The 20,807-nt window shown below is 38.5% G+C and overlaps 1 protein-coding gene across 2 annotated transcripts in view; it reads right to left on the minus strand.

Annotated features, from left to right (window-relative positions):
- Positions 1 to 20,807, minus strand: part of AGPAT5 (1-acylglycerol-3-phosphate O-acyltransferase 5) — a 60,351-nt gene that overhangs the window by 15,701 nt on the left and 23,843 nt on the right. For both annotated transcript variants that reach the window (XM_054194505.1, XM_054194506.1), the window contains exons 4-6: positions 20,088 to 20,177; positions 12,214 to 12,304; positions 2,678 to 2,839 (exon numbers count right to left, since the gene is read on the minus strand). In XM_054194505.1, coding sequence (XP_054050480.1) covers positions 2,678 to 2,839; positions 12,214 to 12,304; positions 20,088 to 20,177 — 343 coding nt within the window. The remainder of the gene's footprint in view (positions 1 to 2,677; positions 2,840 to 12,213; positions 12,305 to 20,087; positions 20,178 to 20,807) is intronic.

The following is a 20,807-nucleotide window of genomic DNA, read 5'->3' on the forward strand; positions in this document are numbered from 1 at the left end:
TTTTAACCTGCTCTGGTTACTACTGGAGACAGTAGGCAAGAGCTGACCGTTTCCCTGGGTAAGTACGGGTTTTTTCATAAGTGGCACAGGCTCTTCTGAGGAATTGCGATTTATAGAACTGAAAGTAAAATGCATTTCAAGAAACACATTATATCTGTGTGGAATTCAGATTTCATTCACATGGGAAATGTCATACTATGGGAAATACAGTCCTCAAGTAAAGTTGTGTTTATCAGAAGTTTGTTTTCCATGCAATAAATTTCAATCGGAGTTGCAAGATTGAAAAAGACATGTCAACCTTATCTTTTAAAAATTACCAGGATTGCACTGACATTTTATTCCGATGAGAATGAAAAACAAAATTCTCATTCAGCACTGACACAAATATGAAATGCTCATATGAAACGCACACATGAAAATGACACTCTACAACCGATTTTAGTACCGTCGAAGAGCAGTAATGCTAAAAAATCTCCAATGCATAACAACGTGTAATTCAATTCTTGTTGTATTATATTCCTGAACAGACCAATTGTTGGACTTCTGCATAACAAATGGTGAAATGATCCTGACCTCTTAGAACAGAAATTGTTTTTCTTCCACTTTGTGTCTGGAGGGCCTAAAAGAATGACAACTATGCTCTACACTGTAATTTTTAAAGTGTCCTTAATCTACATAATTTATATTATATGGAATACATGCGACTGCCACAACAGCGTGGAATGCCCTGGATGGCTATTTCATTTATCTGCTCTGTAATGGCTAACAACTGCTTGGCTGCGCTTCGTTCTGTGTTACTGCCTTTATGTTTAGCCAGCCCTAACGGTAAGGGTGGCTGAAAGATACGCCTGGGATTGCCTGCTGGGGAGTCTCCAAAAGGCTGCATGTGGAGTAGCCACCCCAAACCATCTGATTATCGCTTGATACCGGACACAAGAAACAGCCAACAGGGAAATTCAGTTTGTTGGACCCCTTTCCGTAATTATATCATGCTTCATGCAAACTGGAAGGTTCAATAGGTGAAGAGGTCTTATAAGGAATTTGAACATTTGCCATCTTATCATTAGGTAATGACATTTTAATAGTTTAATTAACCATCAGGCAATGAGAAGTCCAGCATGAGAATGCTTGAAACTGCCTAATTATTAAGTCACGAAACAAGATATGCTGCAGGGAAGGGGAAACAATCCTATTTATTTCGAAGGGGGTCTTGAAAAGGGTTGGGTGACAGGACAAGAGGGAGACTGCCAGTCTTCCAAATGAGTCTGTAAGAGGGTCATAAGGTATTAAAAAAAACCCCAAAACTAAATCATAAAAATCTGTAAAACCAAGTTCCAAAGAAAATTATAAATAAAAAATGTTAAATTACAAAAAGCACTTTTGCTATTTAGCCACAAAAAAATTCCTGTTGGGAACAAATTGTACGTAAAATAAAACCATCCTAACAAGTACGAGACAAGTGTTGAGTTAATACACAGTGTTAACAGTTTTTTTGCTCACCTATCCAGAAGAATTTTAAATATGGTGAAAATGTAAAAATAGACAATTCCAGAACTTTCAAGCAACTAGCACCTGCAAGGAGTTCATGTGAACTTCACACCAGCTCAAGGAGTTACACCCGATACTGAAGTGACATGGAAACAGCCACACTACAAACTATTTTTAGCAGTAGAAGGAACAAGTCCCGGTGACACAGTGACACTGGGCCAGCCGAGGAGCGGGGAGTTAGCTAAGAAGTTCTGTGCAGGTTCTTCGGCCCACACTGATCCCTTGCCCAAAAGTCTGAACAGCTCTGTGGAACTACTGTGGCTTTTTTATCCCCTTGGTATCAGTAATGCAAAATACTCAGAAGTACCACTTTGAGCCAACTAGCAACAGAAAGTTGTACACACATGTGGCTGTGGAACACATCAACTACAACTGGAAAGAAAGATGACGACTGTTCCTCCATCGACGGTGCAGGTAAATGAATGAATAAATAAATCCACCAGCAAGCACAATCAAAAACCAACCCCGGAGGCTTTCTGTCCCAGAGTTTTCCCCAACAGAAACCCCAGAACTTATTTATTTATTAGATTACTAGAGGAATGTGCAATGAATTTACTCCATTCCCTTAAGGTGTTGTAGGTGGTTTAAAATGCTACAGCAAGTAAAGCCCACTTGCATAAAATGCTGTTCAGTGTTTGTAAGGTTACTGGGTATGTGTAGCAAGTTGAAAAACTGCCAGTAAAATACTATTACTACTTATTTTTCCTTTAAAATATATGCATGTCAGCAATTACATCACACGTACACGTATGTAGCACAGCAGAGGGAAAGAGAGAGCAAGCGAGGATTTACGATGATGCCAATCCCAGTGCTAGAAAAAACATGAAGGTAAATGGCACCAGCTGCCTATGGCCCCAAGTTCATTTTAACTCTAAAGAGCACTTGAATGCAGAATTTGAGTACAGAAATATTTTCTGCAGGGAATAAGGAAGGGAAGGAGAGGGCAGGAATGTCACAGGTAACTATTGTAAAGCCTCATCACTGACGAACAATGTCCTACCAAAGTGTGGTGAGACGGCTGAAGCGCTGCAGAGATTACCTTCAGAGCATTACAAAACAAAGCAGCTGAAGCTGGTTCTGTATATTAACAAGTATACGGCTGTAGCACGTCTAATATACATCAACTCACCTGTCATAGATGGTGCCAGTTTTCTTTGCCCTTTGTGGTCCACAGTACCTTCATAAGCTACAGTCACATCATACACAGCATCCAGATAGTCTTTCATTGTGTCAATGGCGACATGAGTTGCCTTCACGCGTGGCGTTAGCACATGCTTTAGTATAGCAAGTCCTAAAGGCGAAAAAAAAATAAAGTGTTTGAAAGTAAACTGGACTACATTCACAAAACGAATATCATGCCAAGGAACTTCAGCACCCTCACTCAAAATCCCCAAAGGTTTATTTTTAATCTCAATTCTCAGTTGAGAGAGAACGTGTGTGTGTGCACACTGCAAATGCTCTACTGAGCACATGCAGAAGATGAAGCAGAAATCCTAAAGCATATTGATGACAGAAAGGCTGCTCAACAAGAGTCATTAGATATGGTTAGTCTGAGGGTCCTCTCTTTGGGGAAGGATGGGGGAAAGCAGTGAGACCCAAGAGAGCTTCAGCCCACTGCAATGACTTGCTGCTACAGAAAATGGGATGTTCCGCTTTATCCTTGCAGTTGTTTCCCTTACAGTTCTTTTCTGCAGACTTGTTCCTGCTGCTAACCTTGTATCACTCTGGCACCGCCCCCCACCAGCTGATTCAACTCACCATCCCAGCAGAAAACTAAGCAGGGAAGGGGAAAATATAGCACCAAGCATAGACAGCAAGGAGGAAAACTTCTTTGTTTCCCTGCAACCAACCTATTACAATTGACTTGGCAACTAACAAATCCATAGTCACAGACATCAACGGTTGTCCTTAACCATCCAGGCCAAGACACAGAGATTGGTATGACAAGAACACAAGAACATCAGGTTTAACAGCACTGTGCAAGTCTTAACAGTATTTCATATCCGTGTTTGCTTCAGCTGACCGCTTCCACCTAGAGCATACTTAAGAACATACAAATACACTGGGCTCGAAAGTATAAATCACACAATGTTTTGGGTTGGAGGGGACGTTAAAGATCATCTAGTTCCAACCCCCCCTGCCATGGGCAGGGACACCTCCCACTAGACCAGGCTGCTCAAAGACCCATCCAGCCTGGCCTTGAACACTTCCAGGGATGGGGCATCCACAGTTTCCCTGGGCAACCTGTTCCAGTGTCTCACCACCCTCACAGTAAAGAATTTCTTCCTGATACCTAATTGAAACCTACCCTCTTCCAGTTTAAAACCATTACCCCTTGTCCTATCACTACATGCCCTTGTAAAAAGTCCCTCTCCAGCTTTCTTGTAGGCCCCCTTCAGGTACTGGAAGGCTGCTATAAGGTCTCCCCGGAGCCTTCTCTTCTCCAGGCTGAACAACCCCAGCTCTCTCAGCCTGTCCTCATGGCAGAGGTGCTCCAGACCTCTGATCATCTTCACAGCCCTTCTCTGGACCCACTCCAACAGGTCCATGTCCTTCTTGTGCTGAGGGCTCCAAAGCAGTGCTTTATTCTATTTCCAGCATTTTAACATACAATGACTTTCAAAATGAGAACAAACAAAAAACCCCTCAAACCTCTTCATGACCTGAACACAGCTCTCCTACACTTGCTTGAAAGCGCTTCTAGGAAAAAATAGGGTATTATGCAAAAATTTTCACTGTTTTGCTATAAGATGTGTATCTTTCTCAAGAAGAAGTAGCAATTGCAATTATTCCTTTCTAGTCTTATTTTTCACTGGCTTCGTCTTCAGTCCATTTTTAAAGCACCATCCATAGGTGCTACTTGTTCCTGATAAAGCAGAAATTTTTCTAAACCAAAGTATTGTCGTATTGCTTTTGCTATTTTTCTTGCAAAAGCAATTAAAAAGATAAAATATTATGTCCCGATTTTGTAGTGAACTTCTTTCTCTTGTTGGGCAAAGCATGATTTGATGTAAAATTATGAAAATATCCACTGAACACTGCAAGATAATGATAGATCTTAATGCTAGATAATGCTTTCTAAGCTGCTCTAACATTCTTATAATTGAAAATTTCAGTATAAATCATTATCCTAATTTCTTAATATTTGCTAAAAATCTCCTTGTCTGAACACAGAGATAAAAGGTTATTTACTAGCACTCCATCTGAAGTCATTGTTCTAAGCTTTACCGGCAGTAGCCATAGCTGTCTATGCAAAATGTTATATGGATCATGTAAATATTTTGAAGCATAACATGGTGGCAGTGTTTTCTTAGCTTGTGAACCGTTACATCAAACAGCTAATTATGTTATGTTTCCAAATGTTTACTCTGTAAATGAAGCACTGAACATTCTAGCGTTGTGTTAGCAACCATGCTAGCATGGACATTCCACTCAACACAACTCTCGTTGATCCAAATTCCCAAACATATTCTAAAAACACTGTCATTCCTTTCCTGCCCAACTCATCTTCCCGTTAACCAAACTATTACTGTGGGGAAGAAAAAGGGAAAACAGGTTTCAGTGAGAACTGAATCCTGTAGACAAATTAATTTAGGTATCTAAGACTATTTGGTGCTGAGTTTTTTGAATCCATGACCAGTTTTGGTGATGAAGATGGTCAGTGACAATCTGTGAAGTGCAATTATAGAATAAAACCCCTCTTATTCCATGTGCTACGAGTGAACTCTTGAAGGTTTAAGTACAAAATGAGTATGCATCTAATTAAAATTAATAAAGAAAGTCCATAATCCATTATTCAGAAACACCTCGGTGCATGACACACATGCAGCAACAACAGGAGTTCAGCACATCCTTTTAAAGAATCTGTTTTATAAAAACATTAACCACACATTCTTGCAATTACTTCATGATCTTTGCTAAAATCAACACAACAGAATTTAAACCCAAGTAGTTACAGTATAGTTACCTTGGCAAGCTGCCTGCATCCAATTCACAAAACACACTGTGCTTAAACTGTTTTTAATGTTGTGCAATCCTAAGTTAGGGCTCTCTGTCAAAGTATTTGAGGTCATGAGATTTTATTTTAAATGCCAAAGAAAACGAACTAGATTTCTAATAATGTAATACTCTACCTTAAAGTGCTATAGCTTCACCCTTCTATATTAGCTAACTTTCAAATGATAAACAGACATTAAAAAAATTATGAAAATTTACGAAAATAATGAAAATAACGTGAAAATCTGAAGAAATACAGTGAGCAACGGTACTTCAAATATCTACTGTTTACTAGACTGTAGTAAGATGCAGAATTACTTCAGAAAGTCTGCAAGAAAACTGAACAAAATAAGGTTTTAGTTTGTACCAAGTCCCAAATCATTAACATCTACAGAATTAATTTTTCATCTAAAACCAAAAGAACAAAAAACACCAAACAAAACACCATGTATCTAACCTCTCAGGGTGAAGTTACATATATAATAGCTAAGTACAACTCTATGGGGAAGATCTCTCTTCCTCTTCCCTTCATCCAGGCCAAAAACTGTTCAGTGCAGGTAGGCTGCCTACATTTTCAGACTGGGACTCCATTAGTCATATTTGTACCCCTGACACATGCACGCACCACATTTTTAAATGAAAACAATAAAAAACCAGCTCTAAATTAAGAATACCCTATATGTATTACATTGGCATTAACCACATCTGATCAACAGAAGTCATGTGCTCACTGAAAAGTGGATGTCAGAATTAGTTTGAGGGTTTTTCCCCCCTATAAAACCATGTTAACTGGACAGTAATATAAAAACTGAAAGAAGGGTGAAAAACAATTAATTGATTTCAATACCAATTAGATTTTTCTTTCTTTATTTTTCCTTTTTTGTGTGTATTTGTGTGCAGGAGTGGTATTAGACGGAGGGCTTTGCAGTTAACCTGGGGGTCCCCAGTACTCACCCAACACTGAGTTCCCACCAGCCTTCTGGAATGCTCCCAGTGATTGAAGCCTTACTTATGGAAACCAGAGTCCAGAGTTAGACTTATAAAATGACATATGGTGGCAGAGCTCATCCACTGGTATGCTGGTAGTCCATCGACTTACATAAACAGGACTCAGCTGGTGACAGCATTTAAAAACTGCACGCTCTTGTAAAAAGTGCCTTCTGTTACCATGAACTAAAGTATATGAAATGCAAATAACCCCCTCAAGAAGAGTACGACTATCCCACAGCAAAGCACGGGAGACATCACACTTTGGTACGCTTTCTTCCGTGATGGTTATCTCCAGGAATACGAGGTACTTCTTGCTTTCCTCAACTTAATTTCCTGAGGATGACTTTCACCAACAGAAATCCTTTCTTCATCCTAATGGTACGTCTCTCAAACACTTCTCAATGTATCCTCCCCACTCTTTTTAAAAATTACATTCTCCTTTCCACAGCTCACTGTGCACACTTACATCAAGCTTGCTTACATGAAAGTGTGTGGAAAATATATCACTAAAAGCTATTTTTGAGAGACGGTTCCAAATAACATTTCTGGATATTAAATACTTCAGATTGCTTTAAAATAAAATCTAAAGTCAATGCCAAGATCTAGAAGGGAAACATTTTCGATTAGCTCAGTTGAAATACCTCTTTTTCACATGATCTGTAAAAGCAATTTTGAGATAAGCATATCCTGCACGCACAAACATCTTAGTAGAAAGCATGATACTAGTCAAGATAAACTTAGCATTAAAAAACATTTATGTTTGCCACTTTTCTGCATAAAACCAAGGGAGATAATAAGTGAATACCTGAAATGTTTGCTTGATTAAATGACCTTTGTTAAAAATCAAACATTAACACAAAATTCCATAAATGGCTTTCACCAGGGAAGATTGTTTTGTCTTCATTCAGCAACAGCAAGCCAAGTTAAATTTAACAAGCTTCTTATCCCTTTCTCTTCGACTTTTCAGAGTTAGTAACATTAGGAGGAGGGGGGCTTTGGATTACTCCTATTTATTTTCAAATCTTTAGAATGCTATTTCTTAACATTTGGATAAAATTAATATTCCACTAAGCCTAAGAAATTTGTGGTTGTTTAGAACATTACAGAGGTCTAGCTCCTAGAAAATTCTCAGATATCTATACACATATATTTTGGTAACATATAAGTGGAACAAATTTTATACCAGAAGCTGGTACAAAAAATAATAATCATGCATTTTGTGGGTTTTATATTCCTTTATAGAAATTTTGTTCTACAGTCCAGTACCATTAAAAAGGCCCAGCCTTAGAAGATTTACAGTTTGAAATAAAAATTACCACTTCTAACATTATGACAAGATTAGAGTTAAATCCGTATGAAAATATGAGTGCCACCTACACATTATAATTCCCTGGATTCAGCAACTAAGCCCACTGACTAGTGTGGAAGAACCGCTGCACTTTTAGGATGACTAAGGTCATAGATCAGAGCCTAAAAGGCATCACCAATATGTAAGTCAACTGAAAGACTGCATCAGCTTTTGAAGATGGGAATCACATTAGCCAACTACTCCCTTACAATGGAAAACTAAAGCCGACTCTAAACTAAGATTACTGACTACATACTTAAATAGTGGAAGTTGGACGGCAAAAGCTCAGAGGACAAGGGGCAAAGCACATACCTTCACATTCTTAGGTTTTTTTAGAGAGAGACTAGAGGGAGGGAGAAATATCTCCCTCTATCATCTGATTATGTGAATCTTACAAGATGTCCAATTAGAAACACATTAGTCACCAACCATACTGAAACCTGGAGAAAAAGAGCGCCCTTCCTGGTAGCAATTGCTGGAATCACCTCATGCAGCCACCTACTTCCCATAAGGAGAGGACAACAAGTAACATCTGGTTCAAATCCAGCCACATGGCACGTATTCGCATCAGCTTGGAAGTGGGGGGTTTTCATTTCCTCCAATAGAAACGTGAAAACCCGACAGAGGACATCATCTGATATTCTGGTAGCATTGCTTACGTGGTTTGCAGTGGCTGTGAATCCCCAGCAAATATTGCTATTTTGGACAACGAAGATAAATGCATGGTTAATTTTCTCAACTCTACAGAATTTAACTTGTTCCACGAATAACTCCTGCATTAATCCTATGCTATAAAACCAAACAACTTAGTTTTAGAGAGGTAAATTTTGCTTTTGTTTTTAAACTTCGGGAAGCACGTTTTTCCTTCCCCAGTGCAATCAAACAAATGTATTTTGGTTTTGAAATGCTGCCTGTTCCATCTTGGGTAAAAATCTGACCTGATTGGAATTTTCTGTCACTTGTAAAATGTGTAGAATGAGTAATCTGCAGTTTCTGAAGGTACTAGCATTACCCTTAGATGGTAGCACTCTCAGTTTATCACCATAAAACCAGTACTCCTGGAAGGACACACCTTTCTGTATCTCACTGAATACAGCTACGGTGGACAGAACTTACAGCAGAGTTCAAATTAATTAGAATAGAGTTTTGCTGTGTCAAATCCATCAGTGCTGAAGGCCAATATGCATGTCTCAGTCTCCAACACGAAAACCGGGAATATTAATGCCCAAATGTTATCTTTTTTACCTCTAGATGGTTTTGGCATTCTTCAGTTTTAATAAAAAAACCCAAAACCCTGGCAGTACATTCAGCTTGAACTTGACAAGGTAGCTAATGACAAATTTGCAAGATCAGTTCATGGGTTTCATTTTTTACTCTACAATATCCTTTATTTCTTTCTAAAAATAGTAAAAAAAATACATGGCGCTACTCCTTCCCTAGAAGTTTCTCTGTGCTTTTTAGCCTTCAGTCTCAACTCATTCATATCCAGCTCTACCCAGATCTATTGGATCTACCTTGTACGTTTGATTTTCCTGTGTTTCAGAGAAAGAAAATCCATCTGCTCTTGCTAGGAGTCAAGGTTTTGTGTAGAACCCAAGTCCTATGGCAGAACAAGCCGCAATATGAATTATTATCATTATTTTAAAAAGTTGCCTCTCTTTCAAGGGTGGCCTCAATCACCTTTAAATTCTTTTGCTGTTTGATATCCTTCCATCCCATTCACAGACAAATAAGATTTATTTATATATTCGTATCAACGAGGAACGACATAATAGTTGAAATCAGCACTGTGAAAGTATGTCTTTGGGTGTCAACCTAAGGCGTTATTTTTTTTGTCCCCAAAATTTCTTTTTGCTGAACTGGTCCTAGGACAGATTGTAAAGAGGCAGTAACTGTGTCCAAAACTGGTGTTTACTTTAAAAGAACATCATGATATGAGATGCAGCTCATCAGCTGGTCACACTAAGACGAGGTAATTAAGTTCAGCCCAATAATTCTACTTAAACCAAGGAACCTTCTGCAGAAGAGAATCCATCCCATGGAGAGTAAAAGTAAACACAAACCCCACAAACCCTTTTCTTACTTCCTTTCTGCAAAACTACTAAAACATATACACACACGTATCTCAAAAACTGTATTTCAGACAGCATGATAAACATGAGTTACGCTCATGCCCTAGGAATAGCTTTGTTATCTTTGGGTACAATATACTGGTCCTAACATAAATTTGACATTTAATTCTTATTAATTAAACCACTTTTGCCAATATTACACTTGCACTATATTCTCAACATATAAATTGAGCAAAAATGTAAGGAAAAATCATTATAAAGCTTACATTTTAAGGTATAAAACACAGAAAAAAATTCCCCCGCATGTCTGTAAAGCCAACACTGAAGCACTGTGCTCTGTAACAAATATAGTAAGACAACAAGACCAACTTATCAGACTTCTCTATATCCCCACAAGGAACAAAATACAAATTTTAAACTAGAAGTTACGGGATGTCCTCATTCCTCTGACTGCCGGCACTACTGGGCATTACTAACTTTCCTAAAACCATAGGAAATAAGAAGCTCCGAGGATCTTTTAGACAAGCATGCAATTGTGCGTTTTTAGTTCAGCTCAGCAGTGTCACATAGCAGCCCTCACACGCCTACAAACAGTGTGGCCAGCTCTCAATCTACACGCCACCGACTAGTCAGGGCCCCCAGTGCTGCAGCCCCAGCACGCGGCCAGCAGCCAGCATCGTGGTGGCACTGGGGCTGCTGGGTGGAAGCCGCACGCCGGGGCCAGCACTGGCCACCACAACAGTTTGGTACGCAGCTTTCCGTGTCAGCCATCCCTGCTTCTCAGCATGCTTGTACAAGGGATGCTCTAATTCAATTGAGTATTAATCCTTGCATGAACTTGCAGGGGAGCAATGTCTACAGACTACTTCCCATTCTCTTCATATAAACATTGAGGAGAGACCACCAGTAAAAGAATTTAGCAATGGGGAAAAGCAGATCAAGAGGATCCTGCACTAGAATAGGAGATGCTTCCTGATAATAACTATTTGTCTTGAGGATTTTTAAAAGGAGTAACTCTTACAAAATAAAAGCAGATCAATATTGATGAGAAAAGCACTAGAAGAAACAAACAGGTGCTCTGAAAGCACAAGAGCAGTGTTTTACTGTTTTGCAGACTGTAGAGATATAATTAAGAGGTTTATTAAAATAATAATAATGACAACAAGAGCCCTTTCTTTTCCCTGAAAAAGGAGGAGAGAAAAAACCAAAACCATCAAACCGCCCGCTCTGAACTCTCAAAGAACTGCCAACCTAAATGAAACATTTGACTTTCATTTCTGACAGGAAACTAAAGCGATGAATAAATACATTATGACTTAAGCTCTCCTGCTCATACACGCAAACAAATTCCATTCTTCCCAAGGAGCAGAAGAAAAGCATATATCCTTTTGGACAGGAGCTAACAATACTTAATAGCTTGATGATATCAACAGTCTGATTCACAGACTTGTGAATTCATTTCAGTGTGTCACAGAAATGAATTTACCAGGCCTATTTGTTATTCTTTGTTTACCTTCAGAGCGAATTATTTCACTTTTGGTCAACAGGAAAAAACAAAACCAGGAAACACATTCACTGAACTGTTGGACTTCAAAGTCTACGTGTATTGTGCACATGATGTGAGAAAAATGAAAAAGCTTGGGACCCTTAGATTTTTTGCAAGCCTTTCCAATGACGGAGTAATTCCATCTGTGGTGATAGAGACAATGCCAACAATCAAAGTGACTACATACTGAAGTTCAGCCAAGGAAAGGTGAGACTGGAAAGTGAGAGAGGAACAAAACCAAAAAGCCACGGTAGTACCAACAGTAATTAAAAATGATGTGATGAAAGACTTTTTCTTTTAAGGCACAACAGTCTATGCAAAATATTCTTTGTATTGAGTAACAACTGTAATTGGAGTTATGTCAACTTAAATGGAACAGTGCCCTGATCCAATGTAGGTAATTCTTATGTCCCTGAAGGAGCAAGAGAAGAATTGTCCATAAATACACAGATACAGATAGAAACTAAAGAGAACCTTCTTAAGAATCAATACTCTTGCACAATGCGAAGTACGTGAAATGTCTGTGTATAAGCTACTCTCATCTTACTCCGTGGTAAGAAAAACACTGGCTTATGCTATTCTACCCCTTAAGTATCAGTCAGGCAGGCTTAATGGTCCAGTTAAGGTGAGATCATCTTCATGTTATACAATAATTTTATATAACTTATGTTAACACCGTAACAAAAGAATGATTCAAAACTCTTTCTGCTTACCTTCCTTTTCAGCAAAGGATTGACTATCTGCAATGACTTTTGGTATTTCTGGATTGTAACGAGTCCCCTCTGGAAAAATCACTAAATACATCTGTGGGATTAAAAAGAAACAAAACAGACAAGTTCTTATAATGAATGTTAAGCTGAGTCCTTTCACAGACATTACCATCACTTCACAGGTCCATATTGCATTTAGTCCCCGCCACTGATTACTGTAAGGATCCAAAGAAAATCAGAATACTTGAGCTAAAATTTCTTAGCTCTAAGAAACTTACTGTTTGGGGTTCAAAACAATTTTCTTTGAATGTACACCATAGAAAGTTGCCCAGGTGATTTAGGAAGGGAGATAGCAAGCGTCAACAGAAGTGAGCAAGTCAGGAGCGGCTGATATCAACAACAGTATCTGTTTTGTTAAGCGGGATAAGAGATTTTGAGAAGACAGTCAGATAATTAAAGGCCCCCAAGTAATATTCAACTCATAGCTTCTGCCCCTTGACATGTCACAGATGACCTAAATTATAAATTTTTTGCTTTAATACTGATCTTGCATATAATCTTTCCTTATACTGAAATCTACATTTAATTCCATTTGTAATCAGAAATACTATTAATTGAAAATATGGTAGATTAACTATCTTATGTGCCTTTATGCATCTCATTGTATTAGATATTAAATATATTATGAACTTAAAACTGATAGTTTAGCATAATTTGAACTTGAAAATCACATTCCTTCAAACATGCATGTCTGCAAAGTTACATTTCCCAAATAAACCCATTTGCTTGCCTACTCAGCAACAACCATCTACAAGTTCTCAAATCGTTACACAGGTAAAGGGTGCCTAAGTATCTGCAGATCTGAATGTAAAATTATGTACCCAAACAGGGGTAGTCAAATTTGGTTAATTTTCCATTTGCTTTTGAAACAGGACAGACATTTCCACCTCTCTCCCTTTTTTGTGTGTGTGCCTTCCATAGAATCTCCTACATACAAAGCTGATGTAAAACATTACTTAAGAAGTGAAAATTTCATACTGGGGGCTCATCTGCAGAAGGAAAGGCTACTGCCACAAATGGCAACTAGCCTGGACTTGAATGTAAAATGACACATTGACAGTAAAATCATGCCTATTGTGCCTAGACTAACCAGTTTGTTATCTTTGCAGAAATGAGTCTCAAGAAATATTTGAAAGAAGAGAGACAGTGGATTTACACAACAGTGAAAGGAGGTCTATCAGGGAGTACCGGAAGACACTGACAAGTGGGAGCACATATCATGAAAAGATGCTAAGTAAAATAAAAGCTAAGAGAGATACAGGAATATAGCCGTGCTTCTGGCCCACAGAACATCACTGTGCTGGTATGTGCACTTAGCAGCTAGAGAAAGGGCTGAATGCAGAGTGACAGGACCCAGCAAGCGAACTCTGCAGAATCACCCCACAGCGAGGAAGGTTGAAAGATGCGCTAAAATGCAGAGGAGGGAAGAAATCTAAGAACTGTGCCAACCAGCGAAGCCAGCAGGAGATCAAGAGAACTGAGTACACAGCCTAGAATCTGGCAGGGGAAAATGGAAAAAAAAAAAAAATAAGAATGGCAAAACCAGTGTTAGTAGAGTGGAGTAAAGAGAGCTAGAGGAAAGGCTTGCCATGGCATGTTTGGGGAGGAGGAGAACTGGCAGACTGCAGAGGCAGGTTAAGTCCAAGAATGTGCAAGGACAGGCAGAAACCCAAGATGTGTACAGATTTGGTGGGGAAAGAACAAAAGAAAATGGGTTTAAGAGGCAAGGTGCTTACTTTTTTCTAACATGACAGTAGCATAAGCACAAGGACGAGTACAGGAATCCTTAGACCCAGCTGCAGTCCGCACCTTCCCGTCACACATACATTTCATCTATGAAGTACACTGTTGAGATATTTAAGTGGCTAAGTAAAAGTTTTTAGAGTTAAATGGAAAGGGCATAATATTCAAATCCAGATGCATTTTTTCATAAATGTGCTTTTATTCAAACCACTTAATTTGCATCCTTAAAATGGTACTCAAAGATGAGGTTACTTCTCCTCATTAAAGAATGAATGCTCAGCTCCAAAGGGTAATATAGGGGCTGTAACAGGTAATAACTGACAGAGCAAAGAAAGTGAAGCGCACAGGATAGGAAAATCACCCTTGGTACAGAGATCAGCATTTAAAAGCATGCAACAACACAACTGTTCTTCAAAGCAGATAATCAGCCACTAAAAGCTGATTGCACAACAGAGAAGAGTATCTACTTACTCCAGTCCTAGTGTGTAATACAAAGCAGGGGTTGAAATCATATTTTAATTATTCTTGTAAACCTCTGAAACACAAGCAGCTAAACAGGTTTGTTGACCAGAACGTGAATATCTCTGAACTGAAAGCATACCAACAAGACAGAGAAGTGACCTTTGCTTTAAATTCAGCGTATATAAACCTAATACATAGTTCATTAGGTCTACTTTACCTGAGTGAAATTCATGAATGTAAACAGATGTCCTACTTATACTGACCTACAGTCCCGCACAAGACAAAGATATTCTGCCCATGCAATTCAGCCTACCAAACCTACTTGTATGACTGGCTTTTCTCTTCTCCCACCATGGGCAGCAGAAGCTAAATCCTTAAGCACTATTTCCAAAGATTATAAGAAGTACAAATCTCTAAGATTTTAATAACTAAATAAGCTCCCCTGAACTTGGATTAACAACTGTTGAGCTGTAGGAGCATTTTAAACTGCCTAGGAACACTAGCTGCAGATAAGGCAATTTTTTTTATATGTAATTTTTCATTTAGGGCAATTAGCTACATAAAAGTTACGCACTTTATCACAGCGACTGTAAAATACAGTGCTTACGTTTAAATTGACAGAAAATTTTGCATTACCACAGCCCCTGATTCATTGATACACCGATTTTAACGCAAGCAGAGTAGGTCCCTGTGTTCAGTTACATGGTACTTCCATCCCTGTTTCTTTGTAATGGGTGGGTGTCAATACAGTTGCCATCTCTCATCAATTTGAAAGCTTCAAGTTGTGGATCGGGATTCATTTAGTAGAACTCCACTGATTCTTGTTGGACCCAGAAAACCAGAAAAGAGGCAGGGGTTACCCGCAGAGCCTCCAGTGTAACATCAGTGGACTTATCACAATCCACGAATGAAATGAATGGATGATGATAACTGTTTTCACCTGAAGAGCAACTCATTTCCCCAGTGTTGTCAAGGTCTCCCAGGCAAAAAGAAATATCAATGGCACTGAGAGGGATGATGCTCACAGATGGGGAAGAAGGGCAGCCAAGGAAGACCTTGAGATCAACTGGAATGCCACAAAAGGAGCTGGTATGGGTGGAGCAGGGGAAAGGGGCACAAAGCAACACACGAACCCCTGGAGTACAGAACAATGTCAGTCCAGACACCATACCCATACAGCAAGAAGAGGCGATAAAGAGAAAACCTGGCTGAAGACAGGGCTTTGGAGAGTGTCCTGGAGGGAGTAGCTGCCACCATAGAAGAACATAGGGCGTCAAAAAGTGGTAACTTCTGACTAAAGATATCTTGCATTTACTGTGCTGTTCCCGAGTGGGTGACAAGGGGTGACAATTAAATATTTTTATATACAAAGTTCAAAATTATATTAAACAATGCATTTGCTTAGTTTTAATGTTATTATTCTTATTGCATCCTAACAACAAGACAGATTCATATCTGAATCCATTTAAACCACTACCTTGAAGATATCCTTCTGGTGAATTGGATGAGAAACGTGAACACTCAGATCAATAACTGAAAAAGATATGGTATGAAAAAGCGTATCTGGTATAATTGAACAAAATACAAAAGGTGATATGAGGAAAGCAGGCAAAGACATCCAGGATTTACAAAGAAGTTGTCAGGGATTTGCAAATTAGTAACTATATGACAAAATAATTACATTAAGCCTTATAGCAGTTGTATTAATGTACCTGTCCCCTCCAGGGTTTTACTGTTTGATTGGCACTGCTTCACATGACAAAGATTTATTCTGTGACTGAATGAATGACAAAACCAAAACACATAGTAACCAGATAAATATTGGCTGTAATAATAATATTGGCACATCTCAGAATGCAGATTTCCTACTCTCGATGCATGATAAAAAGAAATATTACATTTTCAGTTATCAAACTGAATAGTTTGCTGTTTGGAAGAGTTAACTTTCTTTATAAAACAAGCAGATTGAGTGTTGTGTGGATACGTTGTTACATTGAGAAATGTGTTTATCTTGTTATGGCTTACATTAAAATAACATTAACACAAAAGTGTCCTTCAAACTATGTGACAGTCTCTGCTCTCACAAGACATAAGATTGCCGTTTGTTAAGAATCAGCCAGGTTTTATGTAATTTTAAACAAAATCACATCGTTTCAACTGAGTTGTGCCAACAAAAGCCCCAACAACAAACCATGTGAGCGTATAGTTTGAGAAGCAAAATAATTTCCAGGGAGAAATAAGAAAATTCATTAGTTCAAGATCTCCGCTCAGAAAATACAGGTGCATTTCAGTCTAGCATCAGAGTTTTGCGCGTGTCTAAGATTTCTGTGCTGCACCTGGGAAGAGGGCGGACCAACTGCGAACAGCAGGACAGAACAAGGGTCTGTTGAAGGCTGGCAGGTGGGCAGAAGTTGTTAAGTCGTAAGAAGCTGTAAGACAAGGCGAACAAGAAGCATCATGCAGTCCACTGTGCCTACACAAAATCAAGCATACCAGATCACTAATCCAGTTCTACTCTGAACGTAGGGGCCAAGAGGCAGGCTTATTTTTCCTGTCTGTGTTCCACCTCTGATTTACATTTCATTAAAAAGAAAAAAAACCAACAACCAACCACATGACATGAGGCAGTAAAATAACTACAGGCCTTGCTACGCTGGTGAGAACAGAAGACCTGCCTTCCTACACGTCTTCAGTTTCTTAATAGGAACAGGGATGTCTCCAGACAGAATGAACAATTAATCACTTTGATTCTTTTGCTTAAACTGTATGTGGAGAGAAACTGTAAATAACAAAGTGACCCTTAACACGGATTCCCGTCCATCTCCTCTCTATTGGCATATAATTCTTTCCTGAGCAGCTGAAAGGCAAGCTTGTCTCTAAAACTACATGAAAGAAAGAACTCCACCATGTCCATGCAGAATGACCAAGCAACAACAGCTGCTCACTAAACTGAGGAAAAGCTCACCCTGAGCTGTAGCATCCAGTGCATAAATTTTAATAAAAATTCCAGACCAGTAAATTGATTATTTTCACATGAAGCTGATGAGTTCAGGGCGTACTTGCTTTACTGATTAAAATGTCTTCATTTTAAAAGCAGTATGGTTGCTTGTGCAACAGTAAGTTGCAGAACTGCAAAGTTTCTTCATAAATAATGCAGTAACGACACAGGTTATCACGTTCTTCTCCCAGTAGTAATTGTAGGTTAAAAGGCATTTACAGCATCCACATTTAAATTCTCAGATAAAGTGGATGATAGAAACTTTAGTCTTCCCTCAAATGACAACTCAGTGGTCTGTGTCTTTTACCGCAGCAGACGCAAACATTTGTCTCAGTAAATAAGCTTTTGACAGCTTCAGTTGTGTAAAACTTAACTGTCATTCCCTACGTGGTTCAGTCTCATGGACTGAAAGAGATTTAAAACAGAATGCGTTTCTGCAGCAGTTTACACTGATTTCTCTTCTATACTGCTAACCTAGATAATATGACCAAAATGGCAACTGCTGGGTAATCATGTCCAGGGTCTGCGCCCATTTCCAACACCACCGAACTTCCAGATAGCCATATTAACACCAAAAAACAAACGTACCCAAGTGGTCCCAAATTCATTTGGCATTAGCTTAGGTAGGTTAGATATAGGTTTTCAATCCACACACAGCTGTGGAGGGAGAAGAAAGGTGATTCCAGAAAAAAAGCCTTCTGGATTTCTGTCATTTATTTATCACGCACAGACATCCACCATGGAAAGCAGAACCCACAGCGGATGTAGATTTAAAGAAAAGCTTTATGCTTAAACCTCCCCTTACGTGCCGGTTGGGCTAAAACCACGCACTAGCCTGTTCAGTCAATTTATAGCACTGGAGCAACACTGATCATCATTTGCAGGTTTCCAAAGAGATGCAGACTTAGATGAGTTTCTAGGTATACCTTCCTAAGATTGTATTTAAAAAAAAAAAAAAAAAATCCACATTTTTATAAAGCACACTAATTTAATGCAGAGTTCAAATCAAGACTCTTACCACAATCAAAACCTTATTGTTACAACAAAACCCTGCATTTCTGAGTTTTTAGGGGGTGCAGAGGGAAGCCAGAAAGCCAGAATCAACCAGAAGCTGCCTCTTTGGCTAGCAAGAAATCCATGGGCCTATACAGGAAAACACTCTGCTAGGATATTTTATCCAGACTAACTAAAGCAAAGTTAACCAGCACTCTGCAGGGGGAGCAATTGCTTAGGGGGATGACTACAAAAACGTTTCATGCATCCTGCAATTTGTCTTTGCTTATTCCATTACACTGCAAGTTTTACAGAAAGTAGAACCTTTGCCACTGACATACAGAAAATAACTTGATGAAATTCAGCAACATTCTAGGACCCTCCCTGGTAACGTGGGTACAAGTTACCACTATTGAATATGTCCATCTTCTCCATGTGGACATCATTAGATTAGACACTGGACAGGAAAAGTTTAGTTGTCGTAATGCATTTCTGGCCTTCGTAACTTATACCCTAAAAACTGGAAATAGATCCACTTTCTTATCTTAACTAAAAACAAAAAAAAACCCTGTTCATGCTAAATCTTAGTTCAAGACAAAATGAGTCTGAGCAGTCTTAAATAGTGACGCTTTAGTCATTTAAGTCTCTCAGTAAGCATAAGGCCAGTTTACTTTTTCAACACAGACACGAGCACAAACATAAACACACTAGCCCCCAAAAATAAAAAATAAGACAACTATTATGAAGGTCAAAACAACCTATGCATTCCTTTTACCCAAGCCTCAGATCATAAAAAGGTTTGCCACTTAGTATTTGGAGCGGCAAGTCCTAATCACATCATTTTAAACAAAAAGAAAGCGTAACTGTTCTATATCAAGGCTTGCTGAGTTGGCTTCCTTAAGTCTAGCCAAAAAGGCAGGAAACATTTTAATGCACAGCAAGTAATGGAAGTGTAGCACAGTGATTCTAACCACTGAGCCACAAACCATACAGGGAGTCATGAGAAAAGTCACTTGGCACTAACAATCATTCTTCAAATAGAAAATTATCAAGAGTTTGGGGTTTTTTTTGTTTTGTTTTTTTTCTCCTTCAGGCGTAGCAGACAAAGTTACTCAGTTCTAAGATGTCACTGCCATTAAAAATGATTGATCATTAGGATGACTAATTAAGATTTGGTAAGAATCATTCTTGACTTTCAGAAGATCAAACAACGGGTATTCTACAAAAATACCAGTCTCTGACTGTAGTCTTACTGCAGTAGTCAAAATGTTGTCTTTTGAAACACGGGGAACACTGACAGTGGTTTCTCAAGGAAGGTGCTACAGATCATGTTCTACGATTTAGTCCAGACGCTCCCTGCCCTCTACAGACAGAATCACAAAATTCGTATCATTCATAAAGGACTAGTCAAATTTTTCTAAGTTTAATCAGAGGTATTACTCTAATCACAGAAAGTAACTGTAAAACTACAGAAAGAAAATAAAATTCCATGATTACCATCTTGTAGTTTGTAGATATCAGGCATGGCTCATTTCTCCAATAAGCCTTTGCCATTAAAAAATTCAAAGAAAGGAAAAGCGGGGTGGGGGAGTGGGGGGGGGTAAGGAAAGTATCATCTTACCGGAGTCTCAGCTTTCATCTGGGCCCGCAACTTCTCTCTCATTTCTTTTTCATTGAATTTGGCACTTCTTTTTACATAGACTCCTCCATGCTAACAGAAGGAAAAAAAAAGTATTAAATATTTAAGTAGTTTAATGTAGAATAGTTGACAGAAGAACAAACAAGACGACAGTGACAAGTCACTTTTATGACTCACACTGCAAATTGCCCATAAGACGTTTTCTCTTTGGATGAAAGCACCTGAAATTAATTTTACATTTGCATGTACTTAAGTTCACAAAATCTATTTAAATAAAGATCAGATCTAAAATAAATAAATTAAAAAAAAAATCCTAAGGCACCTGAAGTGTCTTGTTAAAGGTGTTAAATATTTAACTGCAAGATGGCATTGGAACCAGCCCCGGGATCTATCTATTCCTGACAACATTAACAAGCAGCTTAACTTATGTATCAAGGGAAAAATCACACAACTGAAGTTACTCACATACAAGTACTTATAGGTCAATGTTTTCAATTTTATCTGCCTGCTCTTAAATAGTAACTATTGCAAATACCGGAATTACAAGTATTTCACTTATATATACACAATTTATGAATAGCACAAAAGTAACTAGGCTAAGTCTTGAAAACTTCCGTGTAATTTATTAGAAAATTAAACTTTTAATAAAGAAGTTATATACCGACATAATAATTGAATAAGTAAGACAAAATCTTTAGAAGG

This window comes from Rissa tridactyla, chromosome 3 (assembly GCF_028500815.1).
Source record: "Rissa tridactyla isolate bRisTri1 chromosome 3, bRisTri1.patW.cur.20221130, whole genome shotgun sequence".
Lineage (NCBI taxonomy): Eukaryota > Metazoa > Chordata > Aves > Charadriiformes > Laridae > Rissa > Rissa tridactyla.